This window comes from Ornithodoros turicata, chromosome 4 (genome assembly GCF_037126465.1).
Source record: "Ornithodoros turicata isolate Travis chromosome 4, ASM3712646v1, whole genome shotgun sequence".
Classification (NCBI taxonomy): domain Eukaryota; kingdom Metazoa; phylum Arthropoda; class Arachnida; order Ixodida; family Argasidae; genus Ornithodoros; species Ornithodoros turicata.
The window spans coordinates 78619500-78643123 of record NC_088204.1 but is presented as its reverse complement, the minus strand read 5'-3'; the positions used below and the strand labels follow the sequence as shown (position 1 = coordinate 78643123).

General features: G+C 46.0%; 2 protein-coding genes across 2 annotated transcripts; both read left to right on the top strand.

Moving 5' to 3' along the window:
• Positions 1 to 3: 3 nt before the first annotated feature.
• On the top strand, positions 4 to 10097 carry LOC135392017 (uncharacterized). Its single transcript, XM_064622630.1, has 2 exons — positions 4 to 5094; positions 7661 to 10097. Exons 1-2 carry the CDS (start codon positions 4156 to 4158, stop codon positions 9056 to 9058), a joined length of 2337 nt encoding a protein of 778 aa, XP_064478700.1. The 5' UTR covers positions 4 to 4155; the 3' UTR covers positions 9059 to 10097.
• Positions 10098 to 15986: 5889 nt separating this feature from the next.
• On the top strand, positions 15987 to 22629 carry LOC135393524 (uncharacterized). The gene is made up of 3 exons (XM_064623935.1): positions 15987 to 18344; positions 19082 to 19234; positions 21555 to 22629. The coding sequence occupies exons 1-3, from the start codon at positions 16533 to 16535 to the stop codon at positions 21855 to 21857; spliced, it is 2268 nt and encodes a 755-aa protein (XP_064480005.1). The 5' UTR covers positions 15987 to 16532; the 3' UTR covers positions 21858 to 22629.
• Positions 22630 to 23624: the final 995 nt, after the last annotated feature.

Here is a 23624-nt window from a genome sequence, read left to right as displayed (position 1 = left end):
AAAAAAAGCGATCGTGAAAATACGTAGGAATCAGTAAAATATAATGATGGAACGCAGCTAGCCAGCACCCTTCAACTCCTGCCGATGGAACGCACGTATACAGCTTTCGCGGGTTGTTCAGCTATTACGGTGGGTTCGATTGATGACAGCAAATTAAATTTGCTGCACGACACTCCCGGCGGTGTCGTACGAGTATAGGAATCCCCAACCGAATGACGTCAGCCCATTGCGGGAGCAAATCACGTACCGCATAGTGCAGGAACTGCAATCCAAATCCCTCTTTCTTGAATTTCATTAGTTTGGGTTGATCACGCCGGGTGCACACCGACGTAACCACGGCAGGGTTCCTCGAAAGCACGAAATACTAAAGATAGTAGGGCGCGCTCATGATGCTGCACTAAATTTGGCACCCCTCCTCCCCCCCTCAGACCTGCCGAAACTCTTCAGCATTACTTCCTTTACTGCTTTACTGGTCGCGCGTGTTCTCGTTCGCTTTAGTCGTTTTGGTCTCTTTCGAACGCGCCTTAACTGCGGGGTAAAAAAAAAAAAATGCTCCGTCTTGGAGCAAATGTTTTGTACCCCTTCCCCCAATGGAACATTCACACATTATGCCTTTATGCGCCAGGCATGGCTTCTCCCCGGGGAATGCCAATGGAATTCGCCCTTAATAATATTATTGCACCAAGGAGGCAAAAGACAACAGAGTGATAAGAGAGAGAGGGCGAAATGGCTAACTTTGGTCGTTGTGTTTGACACGGTCGGATGCGGCATGCAGTTGTATGGGAATCACCGTGAGGGTAAATTTTTGGCGAAACCATTTTTAAGCTGCGACTAATTTTCTTTGAAAGCAACTGCCGCTGATGCTGCTGCTGCTAAGGAAAAAATAAAATGGAGAGGTTGGCTTCAGCATTGTGGAGACTGGCTTCTTAAGGTTTTGTGATATCGTTTAATGTTTTTGCGTCGTTACTGCGGAGGTTAGACGTGCGTGTGTAGATCTTAGTTTACCGCAAATGAAGATCACGTGGTTCTTGCACGTGGCCTTATAAAGCCACGGATGGGTCGATCGATTGACGTATAAATCACTCGGATGGACCTGCACCGTGGTTTATATAGTGCTAGCTATCGCTATACAAACCGAACCGTGCAAGAGAATCTCAAGCTCGGATTTCTTAGTGCAATGCGTTCTCGGCCCTTTGGAACCATTTGAAATGTTACATAATTTCTCTGTGATTCATAGCCGTCGTTCGGAATCCCGAGCGTCACAGTGAGCGAGTTGTGACATTTTTGGCTTCCGTCCAGGGAGCTTTCGTTTTTATAAATGAGCCAGTTTCATTTTTCGGTTGTTTCTTCCCGGTGTGCGTGACACGTGCGGCCCAGCAGTGTTTACATCAGTTCAAAGGCACCGTCATATCTGATTACGCGCCTTTTAATATACAGATATACACAGGGTGGTTATTTTTATCCTTTACGTAATTTTTATCTTAAAAAAAAATTTGAGAGCAGCACATGCCGCTATCGCAATCGAGTTATCTGAAGATGATGATGATAATGATTGGGAGTTTAGTGGCGCAACGACAACAAAGATCATAATGCGCCAAAACTCTGATGTGTAAAATAAATTTAATTTAAAAATATACCGATTGTTTTAAAATGATAAAAATTCGAGTATTCAAAAGGTGTGTAAATCTCTGCATAAGTTATCCGAAGAGGAGGGCATCCTCTCGAGGAAAGTATTCAGCTACAAGATGGCTAATTACGTAAAATTCGTTAATTAACTCTTAAATTAAGGAATTTCGGGCAAAAGCGAGATAGCAGAATGAGACACTACGTGCTCGTTGCCGCCCACGTGCGTTAAAATATAAATTCTCGAATTTTGATATGCAAATGAACGGAAACCGAAACCGAAACAGCGACGACCGGGAACGCAGGAAGCACAGCGCTCATTCGTGCACGTCAGAGGGCCACGTGATTTGGAACGATTGATGTGATTGGAGTAGGTGCTGATCTGCTGGCCAAATAAACCGCTTTCCTGCACAGATAAGCCTCCGTCGGCGTACATGATGCGCTCTTGATGCGCGCTGTTTGGGTTTCGGCTCATTTGCATAACGAAATTAAGCGATGGATATTTCACGGCACGAGCTCTTTTCTGGATTTTTAAAAGATGGAATGGTTTTCGAACGAGGACTATCTACGTATGCTATACAGCTTTAGTCTAGCTAATTAAAGAGTTAATTAGTGGAATTTATGTAATTGATCATCTTGAAGCAGGGCTGGGCAGGAATACTCAAAATTTGTATTAGAACACAAATACATAATACTTGCTAAAAATTGTATTATAATACTAATACACAATACATTTTATTTTCAAGTATTATAATACATAATACTATTACTTCCCTGTATTACTTAAGTAATACCAGGACTGTTCGTAGGACTGGAATGGTACCGAAAGCATACACGTGTAAGACCCATCACCTCAGGCAGGACAGGTCATAAGTATTACGAGTTTTGCAGTAATACAATGCAAGTAATACTCGAATTTTTTGTATTATAATACGTAATACAAATACACTTATCGGATGGGTATTATAATACGTAATACAAATACTCTAAAGTATTACAGTAACGGTATTATAATATAATGTATTTGTAATACTGCCCAGCCCTGTCTTGAAGTCACATACTCTCTTCCAGAGGACGTCCGCCCTGCCGTATACCTCAACTGCAAAAAGAATGCGGCTAATATCACAGACAACAAGGTGTCGTTGATGATGATGTGATGGCAGTGTAAGGAGTGTAAAAATTTCAAAAATGTATTACGAGGTGAGCATACTACTCAGTTCATGGGTGTGGATACGGTCCATATATTTGAGCTGACACCATAAATGACGACTATAGGTCATGTTCCTATGGAAAGTAGTTCCGTATCATGCTCCGTTTCTCGATTTTTCGATCTTTGAGCTTATTCGTTTCTTCGAATTTTCGCAATATTTTTTTTTCTTTTCAGGAAGGGCAGCTAGTTAAGAACCGTAGTAACCCGACCACTCACTCGTTCCCCTGCACACGAAAATTTCTTGGGACCTCCACAATTTTGTTAACGACCAGCGGCGGTGACCACCTTATCGTCATCCAATGTATGTGTGTGTGTTTCTTGTAAGCGACCCCGAATATCGAGAATAACAACGTATAACATTGCGTCATTCAAGTCAGTTTATCTGAAACAGCCACGCAATAAAGGGAAGTCCGATAGACCGGTAGAGTTCCCGAGGGCGTCCTAATCATATCCGGAGAGGAGGCATTCGGAGCGGCTTGCGCTACTATACGCCAGGACGTAGATACATTTTTTTTTCTTACTTCTACATGGGCGAAGGAAAGCTGCGAAGCAAACTGTAATAATGAAAGCACCGTTATTGGATAACGGCGTTCGCCTTCTTTCCTTCGACATAAGTGATTGCTATACAACTGCTACTACTGATTTTATTTACTGAACGACGGTATAGAACAGAACGACACACACACACACACGTAAAGAGACGATGATGAGATGGGGCTGATGCCAAAACGAATGAACGGATTGGCCAACGTAAGCCTGAAAGTCGTATGGGCTGGACCAGACAGTCAGCGAACCAACCATCATCCGACATCATTCTTTCTCCTGATTTCCTGAAAACGGGAGGCGCACGCCATTTTTGTGGCACTGCGCAGTCCATAATTGTCACAAAAATCGGGCACGCCCCCTCGTTTTCATCAAATCAAGGGAGAGAACGTTGTCATTCGGGATGATGTTTGGCCAGGAGCGCGCTGTGCGGCGAAGCTTTGCTTTGAAAGTGCCATTGCTAGTTTCCGCTAACACTCTCCTCAATCTTACGTGTATAACAACGACTGAACAGATAGCGCTCCCGTATCAGAGTACATTCATCACCTGCACCCGGGGAGCTGACACTCGATTGACATTCGTTGCCGCGGCCAGAAATAGTCGGCTCAAAAGAAATCGCCGCCACCCGTTCGAGACGCTACGGGTGGCTCGAACACAGCGGCCAAAAACGGGATCGTCCAAATAATGAGAAGCAGAAGTAAAACAAAAAACAAGGTCGGTGTCCCGCGGCTCCGCGCCCAAAATAGCTGACAGAGGTGCAGCACAGTGTGGGATCGGCCATGCGTCCGCGCAGACGGCTGCACTTCGCTACGCACCTCGTGCACCTTGCGCTGTTCGTATTCCTCCTGCAATGGCTACCTGCGGACGGCGAGACCAGCATGTGGCCGTGGCGCAAGGCTCGCGAAGACCGCATCAACGCCGGCGTCTGTCCAGACTCCGTGGAAGACATGTGCTCCGTGACACGACCTGATAGTGCCCGTACCATCTGCAAGTGTGATTATGATTGTCACGTGTACGGGGATTGTTGCATCGACATGTTCATCACCTCCGGCACCAAGGTGGACACGTCCTGGTCCTGCCACGACCGCGGATTCTACGCCAAGCGCACTTGCAGTCCCTTGTGGCCGGCCGACGAAGACGTCGTTCGCGGTCTCTGCGAACTAGACGACGTTGCGGGAGATCAGCAAAACCGGTCTTATTTGCAGACGGTTCCCGTAATGTCACACGCGACGCACGTCATGTACTGGAACGTCTTCTGCGCCGCATGCAACAGCGACGCCGAGGACCTGATGCCGTGGACGTCGCAGTTGTTCTGTAACCCCAAGCCCGTGGAGCGACGTCGTGGTCCAGTGACCCTGTTCGACCACAACGTGTTGAAGCAGATCATCGAGGATAAAAGTCTTCAGGCTTGGGGAGATAATATCAAAGCCGTTGACGGGCTGCAGACGTACCGGTGTGTATTGGAAGTGGACGCATTTCGGTGGCGGAACCTCTCCAGGGTGGCACGGACCTGCACACAGTCTCTGTCGAGGTGTGGGAGTCGTGATCTTGCCGAGACGTGTTCCGCGTATACGGCGTACGTGCACGATACGATCACGCAGAGGAACTACCGGAACTACCACTGTGCCCTGTGCAACGGAGCCAGCAGGCATAAGCTAGTGTGTGGAGGATACGTGTCTGCGCGGAGAAAGGACTTCGACGGATGGGCCGCGAAACAGGTGAAGACATTGTTTCTATGGTTACGCTGTACACGGTACGGTTGATGTGGAGTTGTGGATATGACAAGTATGCGAATGGCTAAACGGTTAATTTTTGAACAGACAACAACAACAACAACAACAAATAAGTAATGATGATGTAGTAGGATGTTTCGCCCCTAAGAGTTGAGTATGCTGCTAAAACACTGCTTTGAGCTTGTTGTTGACTTTATGTTGAAAGCCATAAAAAATGGGCGGAAACATCGTGTAGACGGACAATAATTATAGTAGTGCAAACACACTTGAGTAGGCAGTTTCACCTGTGGTGCCATAATTTCCTCATTATGTTTCTTTCAACCCAAGCCAATCCAATCCTACATAAACACTAGGCGGGCCCCATCTATAGGGACACACATAGAGCCTCACCGAGCGAACGATGGAATTTAAGTAATTCATAAAAAGTCAATTTATGTAAGACTCCAACGCTTGGCGTCGACGGTTGGTTTTTACGTGATTCATTTGAATTCCATGTCCGATAAGATATTAAAGGTTTGCAACAAAGCTTATGGAAATATTTTCTATATCTGTACAGCCGATCCCATCGTCAATTCAATTTCAATTCAATTTTATTATCGGTTATGCCATACACAATATACAGTGGGGGCCCCGTAGCATAGCTAGTCATTCATGTAGTTGTTGTTGCTGTTGGATTCGTTAACAATTATTGTATTTCAATTTTTAATTTCGTCGCCTGTTATTTAAGCTACACTCACACGTTTACAGCTTTTCACCAGGTGCGTACACAATACATTGAAAACGTGTTCAGGTAACAGCATTTTTGTCTCTTTATAAGCGTTGGGGTCAGCCTATAGTTTAAACCGACGCGTCACAAAATTTATATCACATGTGCCGAGGAGCGTAATAAATAAAATTGAAAGTTTACAATTGGTAGAGTTTCGAGTAACACAGACGCTATTCTCCGGAAAGCACTTCCTGGAAAAAGGATAACGTTTCCGACGGCAGGATAAATAAGACAAGGTCAAATAGAAACCACCTGGATATACTTGGAAGACTGTCAAGAGCAACAACACTTACGACGTCTTCCTTCTCAGCTTGACCAGGCCCGAATTAACCCTGCCCAACCTATGTCTTGTTCTCCAACGACTAGCTAGAGGAGCAGCTGGACAGCTGTTTCACCATCATTGTGCCTCGTCGGCGTGCCTATAGTCTGTGCAACATTTCAGTAGGCAACAATAGAATGACGCCTAGAACGTGAGCAATCTGTGGGGCGTACTTCTTTCTCGTAGCAATAGACGTCTGACCAGCAAGGGGCACATCCTCCTAGTTAGTGCACCACGTGGTGCAAATATTAGCACCATGTTGCTAGTAGTAGACAGTTCCTTGCATCCACGTGAACATGCTTGGGAACCTTAATGAAGCAAAGCAAAACTCGTTAGACTTCGTCGCTTTATAATTTCGCACACTCGTGTGGCTGTGTCTTCACTCTTCCCATATATTTCTTTGCACCTTATGTCTTCTTCAGAGTTCAATTTGTGTCCTTGATTTCTCTCTCAATAGCAAGCTGTCCTTGAGCAGGCAGGATTTAACGCTATGGGGTAGACGGATTCACATGTGTGGAACTACCATATTCGTACTCCTCTGTAAACATCCATTCGTGTATCCATCCTGCATTCCAAGCTCTATAGCAAAGCAGGTAATAGACCTCTATCCGAGAAACGTCATCATGTCGTTGGTAGACAGACTGAAACCGAAACAAATCGGAAAGGGGGGAGGGGGCTATGTTCCACGAATGGGCACTTGTTCGCTACCTCCTATTGAAAGAAAAGTAAGACCGAAGGCACCCTTTCAGGGACCATTGTAATCCCCTCAAGCCCGTGGCTTTCGGGCGCGACCTGAGCTTAGAGCGTAGTTCAACTCTACCAAATTGGTTGCGCTGTCGAACACTATGACGTTATTTGTTTAGAAACAGGGAGAGGTCTATAGGCGCGACCAAAATCGGCTCCGCGGATACCGAAACTCATCCCGCACCGACATCGTGGGAGGTATATCCATCGGTAAGGCGGCCGCGGGAGGGGTCACGTGCGTACAACAACCAATAGGATTGACCGAGGCGTCAGAGTTGGACGCGGAAATGTGTTGAAGGGCTCCCAACTCGCCACCTACGACCAACTGGAAAAATAATTATTTCTTCCTTAGTACTCTGCCGCGGAGTACAATGCCATGTATGTACACTCTTAAAAATGAACTTCACCGCATAGCACGCTCCTAGCCAACCATAATCTCAAATGATATCGTTATCTGCCCTGGTTCGTCGAAAACGGGAGGCGTACGCCTTTTTTGTGACAATTATGAACCGCATAAGTGCCACAAAAAAGGCGTACGCCTCCCGTTTTTAACAAATCAGGGCAGATAACGATATCATTTGAGATAGTGGTTGGCTAGGAGCGTGCTATGTGGTGAAGTTCATTTTTAAGAGTGTACGTATATCAGAGTGTCACAACTCCTCCAACTGAATTAACTTAATTTTGACGCAAGAGTTATACGATCACACTGTTCCATCTTCCAGGTATCGGTACCGGTGGAACTGAATCTCCAGCGAGGCGTTCCTCCCTGCCGAGTTGACGAGATCCGAGACCCCCTGCTTGGAGCCTGCCTGCCGGTTGGCTGCGCACCGGGATTCTTTAGGTTCGAAGGTACTTGCCGAAGCTTGGCCGACGCCCAACCCGACCCGTTCGCCAACACCAACGTCACCGATCTGTGTCCCGTGCTTCGGCTCGGCGTCCAACACGTAACGGTGCTTCGCAACGGCTCCCTGCTCGTCAACGCCACCGGACAGGTCTTCTCCCACGACCATTTTGTCCTCCTACGCGACGAATACCGAAATGACACCGCCGTCGCCGCTCTCGTCTGCGCAGGAGATAACATCGCGCTGCCCTGGCAGCCACTGCATATGATTGTCACGGAGGTCTGTCTCGGTGTATCGGTAACGTGCCTTCTCGTCTACATCATAGCGCTGGCTGCGACGCCGAGCCTTCGTTCTCGTACCGGCAAGATGGTCGCTGGACTGGCAGTCAGCTTGTTTTTCGCGCAGTTCTTCTACATCCTGGAACCGTTTACGGTGTCCTTTTCGAACACGTGTCTAGCTGTGGCGGTCATGAGCCATTACTTCCACGCAGCTGTCTTGTGCTGGATCGCAGCCTTGGCAGCAGACGTGTACACCCGTTTTCAGGCCGCGCAGATGCGAAGCCTTCCGGGTAACGAGATTAAAAGGTTCGTCGCCTTCGCTTGGGTTTCACCCATCATCCCTGTTGCGGCTGGCTTGGCCATGGATCGATTGCAGCCCGATTCGCAATTCGCACCTTTCTACGCGACCCCTGCTTGCTGGTTGAATCGCGTTCTAAGCGTGGCCGTTGTCTTTGGTGGTCCGCTGGTAGCACTCCTGCTCATCAGCACTGTTCTCCTGGGCCTCTCGGCCCCTCGTTTATGCGCTGCTCACCATCAAACGAAGCCTGCTTTTGAAGAGTTTCGAAGCGATCGTAACAGATTCTTGGCGTGCGCTACAATCATCTTGTTAACTGCTCTCACGTGGGTCTTTCCATCACTGGCTGTCGCACTAAATAAGGACGACTTCTGGTACGCCTTTCCGGCGCTCTGGGGAGTTCAAGGACCGTTTATTCTCATCTTTTACGGATGTCGTAGAGAAGCCCTGCTCACATTTTTCCAGGGTATTCTTAGCACAGGAGGACGTACGCGCCTTAGGTCTGCGGGCGTCCTGGTGGAGTCAAAGAGCAACTTGCAGCAAGCACTCGTCGACGGTGCACCGCTTGTGAAACCGACGTCTCCGTACCGAAGACACATGCCGGAGCCCAGAAGGCAGTCATCGCCGAGGGTCTACCCGAACATGGAACGCCGAGCCAGCAACAAGAGGCCGCTCGCGTTTAATCCAGACGAGGAAGTGAGCTGATGCGATGCCAGTGACCTTTGAGAATAAATTTCCAGGCCAGCTCAGGGCGACTTTGGGACTAAGGTGTCGATGTAAAAAAAAAGATAAGTTTCAAGCCATGAGTGACAGAGCTTGTGCTTGAAATACGTTGTTGAACCTGACATCTAAGCTCTCACGTACACAGTTTAAAGGTCATACTTGCACCGTCATCTAGTCAATTCAACACGATACAACGGAGCGCAAACAGCAACAGGTGAATTGATTCCCCGCACTGTCTAATAGTTTCGTAGTCTGATATCGCGCGTTTTTCGACAAGATTTCCTTTCCTTTGTGTCAACCTAGCCAGAGACAGTGTTTGTGTGTGATCCAATCCCCCACTAGTTTAAATTTCCCATCAATCATCTGCGAAGAAGCCGAGATAAACGCAGCAGATTACACTTGAAGTGCCATTTCTCACGTTAAATGGAGGCTGCGTCGTTCGGTAGACCCACTGGTTGTGGATCGTCCTTCTATACCAAAGGACAGTCGCCACCTTGCGGGCATTTGTCGTAGCTTCCAAATCGCCTTGCATTCTGCCCACACGGAGAAGTTTCCTTCACAAGTTGTTCTTCGAGTGACAGAACCTCAAATACTTTAGCGTGAAGCCTTAGTTCGCACTCAAGTACCGGCGACAGTGAGAAGTATTCCGAACTGGTCCTTGTCTGCGTGAAAGTGTTTATAGATATTTAACATCTCAGAAGTGAACCTGAGGTCTCAGAAATGATGGGAATTTTTGTGTGTGCATTTCTTTTTTTTTTTGTACGGGTGATTTTTTTGTAAGAGTTTCAGAACTCGGCGTGGGTGTGCCAAAACAAAGTCTGAGACTGCGACGAAGGATGAAAAGTTGAATGTTTTCAAATTTCCTGCAAGTTTACATGTCTATTACGTAACATAAAACTGCGAATTTTGCTTTCGTCCCGGGGTGTTGAAGCAACGCGATGTGAATGGCATATATACTCGCCCAACTTTCAGTAACGTGATAAGAGTTTTGTGAAGGGAATAAAAGCTGCTTTCCGATTCAGACTGGTTGATTTCTTCTTCTTCTTCTCCCCCGGAAGATGGCCGCGATCCGCAAGGGAGATTGGCCAGGGCTAATTCATCATGACATGTTGCTTGATTTGTTGACACGGTTACGTCGTTTTCTTCCTGTTTTTGAGATGATGAAATTTTGCTATGAAGCGGTTCCTGTTGCTTAGAAACGGCAGACTAATAAAAAATACGAGATGTGACAATGAAAAAATGGCTAGGAAGCAAGCGAGCTGGTGAAGATGATGCATAATGTAAAAAACCCCGAGACTTCGTGTTTGTGTCTGTCCCTTCGTGTTCCCTAGTCTCGGGGTTTTTTACATTATGCACGAGATGTGTGTTTTCAATCGACTTCTTTTTCTCTCGTTACTCGACAAAATATCGCTCGATATTCGCTGCATAATCCGGTTTCTTTCACAATGTTTTTTTCTCAAAATAGCGGCCAAAACACTGCATTCGGAGTCTGCGCGTGGAATATAGAGCGATGATATACATACAACAGATGCGCGCGAACACGTATAAAGTAACTAATTAGAGAGGGGGGATATATTTATCATTATATTTATATTTATTATATATATATTTATAATATATTATTATATTATTATATTATTTTATATTTATATTTATAGAGGGGGATACAAAGAAGAAAAAAAAAATGGAGGAAATGTCAGTCTAACGTGACGTCGGCTTGCTATTGCGCAAAAATAAATACATAAAGAAAAATATATAAAAAAGAATTACAAAATAAAGGATAAACCAACGAAAGGTGAAAGAAGGATGGGGTGGGTTAAAGATAAAGATGACTTTAAAAAAAAAGAGAGATGAGGTTAATGCGTTGAGGGCGAGAGGCGAGGATGGGGCACTGAAGAATGAGATGACACATCAAAACTGCTTTAAACAAATGAAACATAAGTCTAAACATACTATATACAGGGTTAGTTTCACAAACGTTACATATTTTGATCGCATCGTAAAAATAGAAGACTGGGTTTATCCAACACCAAACTTTGCAGACTCGTAGCCATTTGTCTGAAGTTTTGTTGGAATTTTTTGTGGGCATTATGGTCCTGTAGAAGAAAAATTAAAAATCAAGCAAAATTTCACTCCATGCATTTTCTATGGCCTATCTCACTCAAAAGCCGACATTTTCTGCTGTGTGCGCTTCATTTTCATTTCACCACACACAGGTGGCACCAGCATATGGAACAAGACTGGAACATGAGGATTGGTGCATAACGTCAGAATTAGCCTGTCAGATCGTTGTAGGCAGCGCTACCTGTGTGAAGTGATGTAAACGTGGAGCAGACACAAGAAAAAATGGCGGTGTTTGTGTGGGATAGGCCATTGAAAATCCATGGGGCGAGATTTTGCTTTATTTTTAATTTTCTTTCTACATGACTATAGCGCTTACAAAAAATTCGAATGAAACTTCAGACAAATGGCTATCAGTCTGCAAAGATTAGGATGGGCCAAACCTAGTCATCTATTTTTACGGTGAGATTGAAATGTGTAACGCTTGCTAGAATAACCCTGTAGATTGACATATAATACAATACAGATTCTGTTTAAGCACCCCGATGCAAAGTTGGGTCAACATCTCCAGATTTTTCTTCTTTATACCAACCAATCGCGATGCAACTGGGTCTGTTCAAGGCGTTCACACGGGGTCAAATGAGAGAGGACAGTAGAAACAAGTCGGAGACAGCGGGGGGCGGGGGGGGGGTTAGTGTGCGGAGCAGTTAGTATATCTTTGGCACACTCCAAGGTGAACTGTATACCGACAGTCGTCGGAAAGCAGAGAGAACAACAAACCGAGGATACCTTACTGGGTCCCGTTCGTCAGTCGACCCAGTGGGCAGTGACCACTGCGCTTCTCCGCTTTCACCACGCTTCGAACCTTGTCAACGCGCGCCTTGTGATTGTGTGACCGCGTCTGTGACTTTTCAGTTTTAGTTTTGTGTTCTTCCTTTCCTCTTCTTTTCTTCTTCGTCTTTTCCTCTTCTTTTCTTCTTTGTCTATTCCTCTTCTTTTCTTCTTCCTCTTTTCCTTTTCTTTTCTTCTTCCTCTTTTCCTTTTCTTTGCTTCTTCCTCTTTTCCTCTTCTTTGCTTCTTCCTCTTTTCCTCTTCTTTGCTTCTTCCTCTTTTCCTCTTCTTTTCTTCTTCCTATTTTCCTTTTCTTTTCTTCTTCCTATTTTCCTTTTCTTTACTTCTTCCTATTTTCCTTTTCTTTACTTCTTCCTATTTTCCTTTTCTTTACTTCTTCCTATTTTCCTTTTCTTTACTTCTTCCTATTTTCCTTTTCTTTACTTCTTCCTATTTTCCTTTTCTTTACTTCTTCCTATTTTCCTTTTCTTTACTTCTTCCTATTTTCCTTTTCTTTACTTCTTCCTATTTTCCTTTTCTTTACTTCTTCCTATTTTCCTTTTCTTTACTTCTTCCTATTTTCCTTTTCTTTACTTCTTCCTATTTTCCTTTTCTTTACTTCTTCCTATTTTCCTCTTCTTTTCTTCTTCCTATTTTCCTCTTCTTTACTTCTTCCTATTTTCCTTTTCTTTACTTCTTCCTATTTTCCTTTTCTTTACTTCTTCCTATTTTCCTTTTCTTTACTTCTTCCTATTTTCCTTTTCTTTACTTCTTCCTATTTTCCTTTTCTTTACTTCTTCCTATTTTCCTTTCCTTTACTTCTTCTTTTCCTTTTCTTTACTTCTTCCTCTTTTCCTCTTCTTTTCTTCTTTGTATTCTCCTCTTCTTTTCTTATATATATATATCTTCATTTAGAACAAATAGGTAGCCATCGTAGAAAACAGAACAAATAGGTTAATCTATGTGTTAAATTGCCCATTAAATAAATTAGTTTTTGTTAACGTTCCTGTAATCTGTAGTCCAAGTCTTATTATTTCACTTTTATATCTTCATTTATATATATTTCTTCATTTTTTATATAGTAAATGTAAGAATATATTTATAAAATAAATATAAATAAAAAAGACAGATAGCAGCAAGAAGACAAGGACAGGGTAGAAGTAGATAGTACAACTGCAGACTCTCAACTGAAGTTTAATCAAGGAAGACAGCATCTGAAACGTTAACATCTAGGTCACTGACTATCACAAAAAAAAAATGTACGGAGAGGACAAAGGTTTATGTTGCCGGCTAGGGGATGCCACTCAACACCTTGTCCCCATGCGTAGAAAATCTACTTCCACATCTGCCGACGTGACAGAATGGGAGCTGACACATCTCTCTTTACACACAATATAGCATTGTTCCTATTGTGTAAAAAAGACAGGACTGTAGGTTCGGATTCCAGTGAAGTCCAATCAGGGGTTGTGCGATGAGCGATGAGCAGCGTTGAGCGATGAGCTGTAGAACTCCAGAAAATGAAATAGAAAATAAAAATCACTGTGGGGATGCTTGACTAAGGTGCTGAAGAGGTGCTCTGGGAAAGGGCCACTTGTGATGCGTCCTTAGAGACGGTATATCAGCTTGGTATCCCTCAGGAAAGGAAGCCAGTTTTGATGCGTGATAACGTAACGTAACGTAACGCGGTAACGAATGGGATCCCTAGGAGGCGACGCTTGACGGCATCCAATGAGACAACAGGAGAAGCAAGCGCATACCTATCGTGAATGTGTGTGTGTGGATTTGGGACGGGTCCGATTGCAGTGTTCCGTATATGCGCGGCATGATGCGCACTGCTGCATTTTTCAATGGAGACTCACTGAATTGTAGCCCACAACAGTTTTCGCGAACGTTCCACTGATAACATTTATCTCCGTCTCCTTCGGACAGCAATGCCGATCCGCTTCGCAACGCGCAGTCGCTGGGCCAGCTCCATGGCGTGGCCGCTCGTCATAGTTATAACCTACTAGGTTATAACCACCATAATCGGCAACCCCTATGAGGAGCCCGTCCGCACGATCCGCTAGGGGCGCTACTCATCGGCACGCGAAATCTGCATCACGATTGGACGATGGAAATTTGAATTCTGAACGCGCAGAAGCGTACGTACGACTACTGTAGCAGACGACAGCGATAGCTCATATGAAAACGCGTAGAATGATGATGGTGGTGGTGATCAACCTCAGAATGAAACACCTTCCGTGGAATATCCATCGCTTGTACGGAAATACTATAACGTAAGCTGAAGTACAAAGTATTATTCTTTTAAAATCAATCAATCAATCACAAAGTATTATAGAAGTTGAGGAAGCAATACGCTCTGCAAGTAACCGAGCGTTCTGCGCATATCTCCTCTCCCGGTTACTCCACTCGGGAAGCTCCATTGGCTACGGCGGCGCCCTCCCTCTTCCTCCTCTCATGCGCATGTCGGCACAGTTCCCCTAGAAGTCGGCCCACGACGCACATTTCCCCAGGGCGTCAGTCGTGACGTTGCCCACATACGTGAGGCCGACAACGGCAAGCCCTTTCACCACCACCACCTCTCATGCGCAGAGACGCACTTGCACAGCGTATAACTGAGACGATGAGTGGCGCCACCGCTAGCTTCCAAGTGCGGCGCTGGGAAGGGGTGCCTATGACATGGTCGTTATAATCTAGTAGGTCGTGGGCGTGGAACGCGCGTGCACCCGTATCTTGCGACTAAAAACACCGGCGCACGAACTGAAGCGTCGTTCTTAGGCTTAACGCCCAAGCAAGAAAGAGTCCGGTATAATTTTGATTGTAGCTTCGTAACCGACTCGAAGTTTTGAATTATGATAACAAGTACGAAATTAACATAGTGTGTAACGTAATTTCAAGTCAATTTGTTTTCGCATTTTAGTGCCCCTTTAAGGGCTCTATTTGCTATAGGACACGCCTGAAATACCGTGTGACAGCATGACAAACGTAACATGGTATTCAGTGTGCATCCGTCACTCTGAAACACACCTGTACAAAAGAGATATGCAATAAGAGATGTACGCAACAGATTTAACGACATGGCACGAGGACAATGGTATTGTCATCATCTGTACCATGAAATAAATTATAAAAACAATTAATGATAATAATAATCATCATCAATAGCAGGAACTGGGTGTGACCACGGGACAACGCGTACGGAACATATTTTCGCATTGCGTCACAGTTCTACTCGCAACAACAGACACAATATATAATATTGCGCGACACAAAACAAATCAACTAATAACCGCGTAATACGTACAACAAATAATTTGATGCGCCATTCCACAGTTTCATCATGGTTGTTTAAAATTTCAGAACGAACTCTTTGCAGAAATAACCCCCCCCGGGGGGGGGCTCACATTGGATTAACTTCGCGTCGTCACATCGTTGTTTAATTTCCTTCTTATATATATCAATAGCATTTATTCATCTGTGTGTGTGTTTGTGTATACGTTTCGCAACTCAGCATTTGTACGCCAAGAGCTTCATGAGACGTAAGAAAACAGAAAAGGGGCTAAAAAAATTCAACTGTTGCAATGCAGGGCGCAAGACACATTCTTAAAAGCCTAAAAACGAAAATGCACAAACGACTGGTCCGTTGTCTGTGTTGCGCGTTTTTTATGCACCAACATTCAGGCATTTTCATGGTGAAGCTTTTCCACCAGCTAGTGTCAGTTTATGCCATTTTATCGCCTCGTCAGAGTCCCCATCCAACCTTGTGGCTTCATTCTAGTCCTCCGAAGCTTCTGCTTCTATTGCTTTTAATTCTCGACACTCGCAGATCTGCTCAACCTCGCACTGTATATAGTACTTCGAGACGACCACGTCTACATCTTGAGTCATTCACTACGGATACCCACACAACGGCCCCGATAAGCCGGAATACAGGTTGAGTGCTACGAGATAATAAAACGCACAGGGCGGAACTCTGACGACACTATAGACAGACGACGCTCGTCAGACCGCAGGAAACGCGTCACACATCCCCTTTCTGAGATGCGGCGAGACCTAGGACCACCGACTCTTCAGCTGTCCCGTCGTTCCATCATATACTGTGCCACCCAAATTAGCGTCATCACCCAGCGTCAAGATGGCCCCGCGATTGCAGCAATCCTAGCGGGGAGAGCAACGAAGATTGATCGTAAACTCTTCGGCCCGGGGAGGGCCGCGGAAAAAGCAATCAACGTCAGGAAATAAGCGGCAAGAGACGAACACCAGGAGGAAGGAAGTGCGCAAGAAACCTCCGAAGAAAAGAACCGCAGCGAAAGACTCCGCCTCGAACCCGTAAACAAATGAGCTGGCTCGAAGCCACCGGCGTTTATGGCTCACCAGTTGGCATAGTTCATCGGTTCAAGAAGAAATGTATTCCAGTCAGAAGCCACACCCCGGCGAGTTAAGTATGACTGAGTTATGAATGAACCTCCGCCATCTACGAGTCATAAAGCAAATTGTTGCCCCCGCGGCTGTTTGTAGAGCATCAGGGCGTCAGATAAGACGTCTTTCATCATTCCCGTAGCGAATGTCTTCTTTGGAGATGCGAGTGGGGCTCATCTTGTTTCTTTTTGCGTGTGCCGAGGCGTTCGATGTTGATTCTGTGCTGGGCGAGCGCGTCCGTGCTGGTCTTCATGGAGAGGGCTGCCTGGACACGTGCTTCAACGAGACCGCGTTGCCGAATATGTGCGCCTGTGACTCCTCGTGTCATTTGAGGAGAGACTGCTGTGCGGACCTCGCCTTCGGTGTGGAAGAAGGGGAACCCCGTTTGCGATGTGTCTTTTCTTCGGGGAAACAGCTGATGACTGTGGCCAACTGTCCCGCCTCGTGGAACGACAGCGAAACACGGTTGGTGTGCGAGCAGGGTAAAACGCGCAGTGCCAGTTACCTTCAAGACATACCCGTGTACAGTGAAAGCTCCGGTGTGTTCTACCGCAATACTTTCTGTGCACTGTGCAACGGAGACGTGGAACGTCTATCACGATGGTCTGTTCTTCTAGATTGCGTGCCAGATTCTGTAGCGGACGCTCTTCGAAATGGGACCGCGAATTCCGTGGGCTACAGTGCCGGTACGAAGAATCTGGCCGTACGGGTGGGCAGGCAACGTGGGAGCTGTCGCATTGCCGTGAAGGAGATTCTGCGCGATGATTTCTACGACGCGTACAACGTGAGCAGATGCTCGCTACCGCCGGTACGAAAGTGTCCCTCGGCTTACAAGGATGACGTGATCAGGACTAAGTGTGAGAGTTACACCGCTATGGTTTACGATCCTTCGAAGTTGCTGCGCTACCGCAACTATCACTGCGCTCTTTGCAACGGTCGCACTGTGAAGACACTCGAATGCAAGCCCCACGAGGATAAATCTGATTCCAGATTCGAACAGTTCGGAACGTCATACGCGATCGTTATGGACTTTAGCCAGTTTGAGATGGGTGGCGGTGGCTCTCGACGGAGGAATTCCATGAACCAGTGTGAGCCTCGGGAAGTGTACGATCCTGTCTTAAATTCTTGTCTTGCGGCTGCATGTCCGCTCGGACGGACATGGACTAACGGGAAGTGTGTATCCACTGACAGGGAAGACAAGCCGAGCGAACAAAGCGAAACAGAAGTCGACTGTGAGTGGGTGTTTCTGCCTTCACATTATATACGAATTCTCGCAGACGGCTCGGGTCTTGTAACTCACAGGAACATAACGCTAGCACCGACCCGTTATCAGGTGACGAACGGGAGTGATCGTGCAGTCGCCTGCATTCCTCTCCAGGTACATTTCAAACTGGACACGTATCAAGGGATCCTCTCGCGGGTCGTGCTTACGGTATCAATCTTATGCCTCATTATGCACATAGCCGTGTATGCGGCCTTGTCCCAGCTTCGAAACAGGCCTGGCAAGATTCTGCTGTGCCTCTCCATCTCGGTGCTTTTAGCCCAAGTAACGTTCCTGGCAGGCAGCGAGTGGACCCAAGGGACGCGCCTCTGCTATGGCACAGCTGTGATGTCACATCTGTTCCACCTGGCCGCTTTCTTCTGGATGAACGCCCTCGCCATTGACGTGCACCGGACGTTTCGTTCCTCTGGACGTCCCCCTTCTGCTACTTCAGCTTTCCTGAAGTACTCGCTCTACGGCACGCTAGGCCCCACAGCTATCGTACTGACGTCGGGCCTCGTAGGGTACTTCGAACCTGCGAGCGAATGGAGTCCTTCGTACGGCACGCCGTTCTGCTGGATCAACAGACCGTGGGCCCTGGCGGCTTACTTCATAGCACCTATCTTCTTGCTGCTGCTGGTGAACGCCGTCCTCCTGGGCCTCACTGTTGCCAGCATACATATGACCGATAAGCAGGTTAGTCTGTACTTCATCTTTATCTCTCGGAAGCCTTTGGGGTCCCCTATCGTAGACGATGGCGCTGGGTGAACATGCACGTCTCAGCGAACATCAGCATACACGTGAACATTAAGATGTCCGTACCCGTAATCGCTGGCAAAGCCCGCTCCTAAACAACGCGAGTGATGTTTCTGTGCGTCGTTTAGCAACTGTATTCGACATCGGTACTTATATTTAGCAGATACAGTAAACAGCCGCAAAACACATCGAATTGCAAATGAGGCTTCATACTGCTGACCACACCCAAAGACGCGACAACAACATACGCTCCGCAGGGTAATCCACTCACATTTCGGAGGAGTAAGTTTCCATGTCGCCTGATGCACCTAATACGTAGACATTAGCAGCGTCCCTATCTCTCGGTTCCATGATAATGAGAGACACTCCGCTAGCGCCGATAAAGAATACAAACAAAACTATATGAGATCAATACGGTGTTGCACTGGGCAAGATGGTAACGTTCACACAGGCGACCACTTGAGTGTATATAGTTACAAATCGACTATTGTACTCGGGGGGCATCCCCATGTGATTTGTAACGCAAGCTTCGGACTTTGTTTATACTTTGACTGAACAGTCTCCTCTTTTGTTTCCGTTACAAACAAACAAACAAACCGACTGAACTGCGCACAGGGTTCCACCTTATCACAACTTTTGCAGTTCTTGTATGCCAATATGCTGTTCTTTATTCGCAGGTGAAACTGGCTCGCAAAGAACAACAGCAACGCTCATACCTGTACGCTAAATTGGCTGTGGTCTTCGGGCTCACCTGGGTCTTCGGTTTTGCAGCGGCATTTACAAACATGCAATGGATGTGGTATCCGTTCATAATCTTCTGTGGCCTTCAGGTAAGCCTACTCAAATGGGACAGATACACTCTGCAATCTGCACAAAAACAAAGCCTTTGTTATCTAGCGTTCAGTAGGTTCACAGGAAGGGCTATATAGTCCCAACCCTGTCGCGAACTTCTTTGTTATTTCCACGAGTATACGCGCAGTACGTCAGCCATCAGTCTTTTTCGAGATGGCGTCTGTATGTCTCTCTTTTACATGTGCCTCTATTTACAAATTAAAGTCACAACATGTCCGATCTTCCTTTAAAACAGACATACGGTACCGTGCGTGCACTTGAAACAGTGGACAGTGATGGTTTTATACAGTCGGGCATATTCCGAAGCGATACTGATATCTTGTTCTACATGTGATAAATAGAATATTGTAAAAAAAAGCATAATAATGTAGCATTGTTACAACAACTTTATTTTTATGACGATATGTGTAGGCCCTCTTTCCAAAGAAATACCACGATCCATCGACACGTCGATGTTCCTATAGCCTTCGATATAGTCAAGGTGCTGGGTGTATGAGAACCCAAGAAGAGAGACGCGGCATTATGAGCGCTTGTCAACTTCATAGTGAGCAGTGATATGGAATCTATATTTTTTAGGACCGCATTCTAAGCATGTGTCGTCGAGTTCCCCGTTCCTGTTAGTTTCTTGCAAGTCAGTCCACTTCTAGGGGGTGTACCCTGTCACGTACAGTCATGTACACGTAGAGTTCGGTGACTTGGAGGGGCGATGTCTTTCTATTCCTACCTTTTCATCTTTACAGTTTCGTTTCTCCTTCCATTCATTTCATTTCCTTTGTGGGAGTAGCAGAATTCTTCAGGTGACGAATTCAATATCTTCCGTTATTCTCTCTATAACCAAACTGAAGCTCGATGTTCTTTTACGACACGTACGCTATGGGCTATGCCCATGCACGCTGCTGGGTATTCTTTAAAAAAAAAATCTATCCGTGTTTACGGCAAAGCAAAATGGCGTCGCAACTCCATTACCGTATACTTTCAACCAGTGAGGGTGAAATAATCTGGATGATGCGGCTGACGTTGCAGGCACACATGCTGTCGTTAATAGTTTAATGTTGCACGATGAGACTATTCCCTCCGGGACAAACCCATTTCTTCTTCCACGTTCTATATTGAATACAGTTGACGTTTCGCGCTGGGCACCGCCTTTAGAACTGATAACGTGTTTGTGCAAGGACAACATGCTATTGATATAGATAAACGTTAAGTGGCAAATGCAACTCCGCATAGGTACTTAGCTGGTGACAAGGGTCAGATAGCGTGTCCTACGTGCACACTTGCTCTTCGAACATCGAGGAGTATTCCTCTTGGGTGGCGGTGCACCTTTTTAACCTTGTGCCTTTTTGAGTTCACATAAGACAGCCGTGCACTCAGTTGGCTCATTGCGTCTTTGGGAGTAGCATGCCCGCTACTAAGGGCCAACCTCCCACCAACCCCCTAAACAAACAAAGAAATAAACCAACGTATCGTTAAACTAACGTGCGTGACTTTAGCTGGCTGAAGCAACGACGTCTACACAATAAAAAAGGCCTGCTCGATGCCACCGCTCCCTCTCTCGTCACGTGACATAAAGTTCCCGGGTTCCCGGTGTCGTCTGCTTCAACTTCGACTTTATTCGGTCCTATAAATGAACGCAGAGCACTGGGAAAAAAGCTACTGACGTAGCTTGACAAGACCCAGGCCCTGTCCTGGCTTCAGCGATGATGACGATGATTAGAATTTTCCTAGCGCAAAGGCAACTTATAAAGGGAACAGGGACTTTAGCAACTTAGGCCATCATAGAGCGCCACCTGTTTCAGCGAAACGCAGGAGAAGGTGGTGGTGGTGGTGGTGATGATGATGATGATGATGATGATGATTCGGGTTTTTATGGCGCTCGGACAACTAAGGTCATAGTGCGCCAAATGTCTGGTGAAATTGTGACTAGTTAAAATTGTGCATGAACAGTGATAGGAACGCCGCAACAGAAGGGTGAAGGCATTTCGCTGCTACGTCCCTTGAGGAAGTGGTCATGACTGGTAGGGAGTGGTAACTATACGTCTCGAGAGCAGGTCTTCTGTAGTCTAGGTAGCATTAGGTGGTTCGTACCCTGTCAGGGTCTCGTCTGCTTCAGCGAAATGCCGTAGGCAGTCGAAGACATCGCCTCCCCATGACTGCCACAGCTGAAAAATGTGGTCATGATTGGAGGGACCAGCGATTATACGTCACGAGCAGGTCTTACGTAGTCTATAGACTTGGCTCACATGCTGCAATTGCTCTTCACATATATATCACTCAATTTTCCGCCCAATTTGTTCACAGGGTGCGTTCATCTTCGTGTCCTTCACGTGCAAGCGCAGCGTGAGCCGCCTCCTGCGGCAAGCCATCACTGGCAAGAAGGCCGGAAGACCTCGGGCGGACTCCTCCAACCTGACGTCGATGCGGACGTCAATAATGACGTCATCTACTGCTTTGGCGTCGATAGTAAGAGGCATCGGCGAGAAAGACCTCCGACGTGCGACTCCCACTCAGAGTCGTGAAGGAACGCCACTCATCAAGAGGGCCTCCGCACCGCCGGTGACGCAGCATAAAGTGGTGCAGCAGAAGGGTTCCTGTCCGACTTAGCATAGATATGACAAAGTTTTCCGCTACGTGCATGCCTTTCGCGTGGTTATGTTTCAACTGTTGAGATATAAGATATTAGCCAGGTCAGATAGTGCAGGTAATAGTTGAAGCCATCTTGATGTTGAGCTGAAGTTGAACTTGAAGTTTCACTTTCGTTTTTTCGGCTAAGACATGCGACCCTCCGTCGTCTGCTTCGTTGCAAGCGCGTGGCAAACTTCATTGGTATATCATTATCTGTTTGTCTAGATTGTGTTACGAAGCAGCTGGTGTTAACACAACGCCGTTACGATATAACATACCAGAATCATTCCATCATGATTAGAAAAGCGGAACCAGGAAGCAGATGATAGCGTATAGTGTAAGCAGACGATAGCCAAGCCAAGCCAAGCCAATTCAACATACCATAGCCAATCACATACCGCTCATACCTCATGCGGACCTTATATGTCTTATATCTCTATGGCTCGCTTCAACGTGTGCAGGGTGGCAAGCAGGATGCTCGCTGTACATAGCTTCAACCGTCGTTCCACTGTTGTATTTATATTAAGGTTTACTTAGTATGAAGTGACAGATATCTTGCTGCCAATGTTGTAAATATACATGCAGTAACTGAGTGTGCACCCGTGTATTCAAGTAAACGAGTACACGGGGGAACAATTGGTATACTTTTGTCGCTTCTGTTGAACGACTTCCAGTCGGTGACTGTACCCAATTAATTGTACGAGAGTGAATGTAAGAGTCGCTTTGAAATATATGAAGACTATATTAGTGACGGTTGCTCGGTGTGTATAGAAACCACGGGGATAAGGAATCTGCAGTGACGTGTCTAGGAAGGAGGAGTCCGTGGCACGCTTGTGTGATTGCGCCCATGTGAAAGCCTCTGACAACCATAGCTCGAGAACTTACCAGTCAAAACGAACTCGTTACGAGTTACCGTGTGAAAAATGTAACTACGTTCTTCAGCCTGAAATGTGACTCGCGGTTACGGAGTTACTTAAAAAAAACGAACGAGTTACTTGTTGTTGAATTTCAATTGCAATAAATTTAAATTTCGGAATTGAACTCTGAAATTTGTCTAGTCAACATAACGGTTCTTTTATTTTTCTTACAGAATCAGAAACACCGTGGCGAACTCAGTCGAATACACCGGAAGCCGAAACTCTAATGCTACAGCGAGTGCGAAAAAAAAAAAGAAAGAAACGGAAATCGGCTTTTTGTGACGCGCGTATTTCAACGGCGCACGAAATCTGCCACCTCAAAGATAAGATGAGAGGAGGACATGCCCCTGCCCAGATGATAGACAGAACACTGCTCAAAAACCAGGAGGAAAGGGAAAGCTGGTAAGTGTTAACAAAAGTAACCGAAGCAGCAGCTCCCCTTTCCTCGTTTTTTTTTAAATGCTCGTTCTATCATGTAGGCGGGGGCATGTCCTCCTCTCATCGCATCTTTGCGGCCGATTTCGTGCGTCGTTGAAATATACGCGCCAGAAAAAAGCCGGTTTTCATATTTTTTAATTTTTATTTTTTACTCGCTGTAACATTAGAGATTTCGACTTCCGGTGTATTCGACTAAGTTCGCCACGGGCTTCCTGATTGTGTAAAAAAAAAAAAAAAAGAAACGTTACGTCGACTAGGCAAATTTCGGAGTTCAATTCAGAAATTTCAATCTATAGCAATTGATATTCGACAAAAGTATTTTTTTTTTGAAGATGACAAACTTAATTTCCGTACGGGAGCCGTTGATCGCCTATTTTTCCGTTCTACCGTT

What these genes read in the sequence shown, in the direction of transcription:
- LOC135392017 (XM_064622630.1), top strand. Translation starts at nt 4,156, where the DNA reads ATGCGTCCGCGCAGACGGCTGCACTTCGCTACGCACCTCGTGCACCTT. An exon ending in ACGGATGGGCCGCGAAACAG is followed by an intron (nt 5,095 to 7,660) that starts GTGAAGACATTG and finishes TCCATCTTCCAG; the next exon opens with GTATCGGTACCGGTGGAACT.
- LOC135393524 (XM_064623935.1), top strand. Translation starts at nt 16,533, where the DNA reads ATGTCTTCTTTGGAGATGCGAGTGGGGCTCATCTTGTTTCTTTTTGCG. An exon ending in TACATATGACCGATAAGCAG is followed by an intron (nt 18,345 to 19,081) that starts GTTAGTCTGTAC and finishes CTTTATTCGCAG; the next exon opens with GTGAAACTGGCTCGCAAAGA. An exon ending in TAATCTTCTGTGGCCTTCAG is followed by an intron (nt 19,235 to 21,554) that starts GTAAGCCTACTC and finishes ATTTGTTCACAG; the next exon opens with GGTGCGTTCATCTTCGTGTC.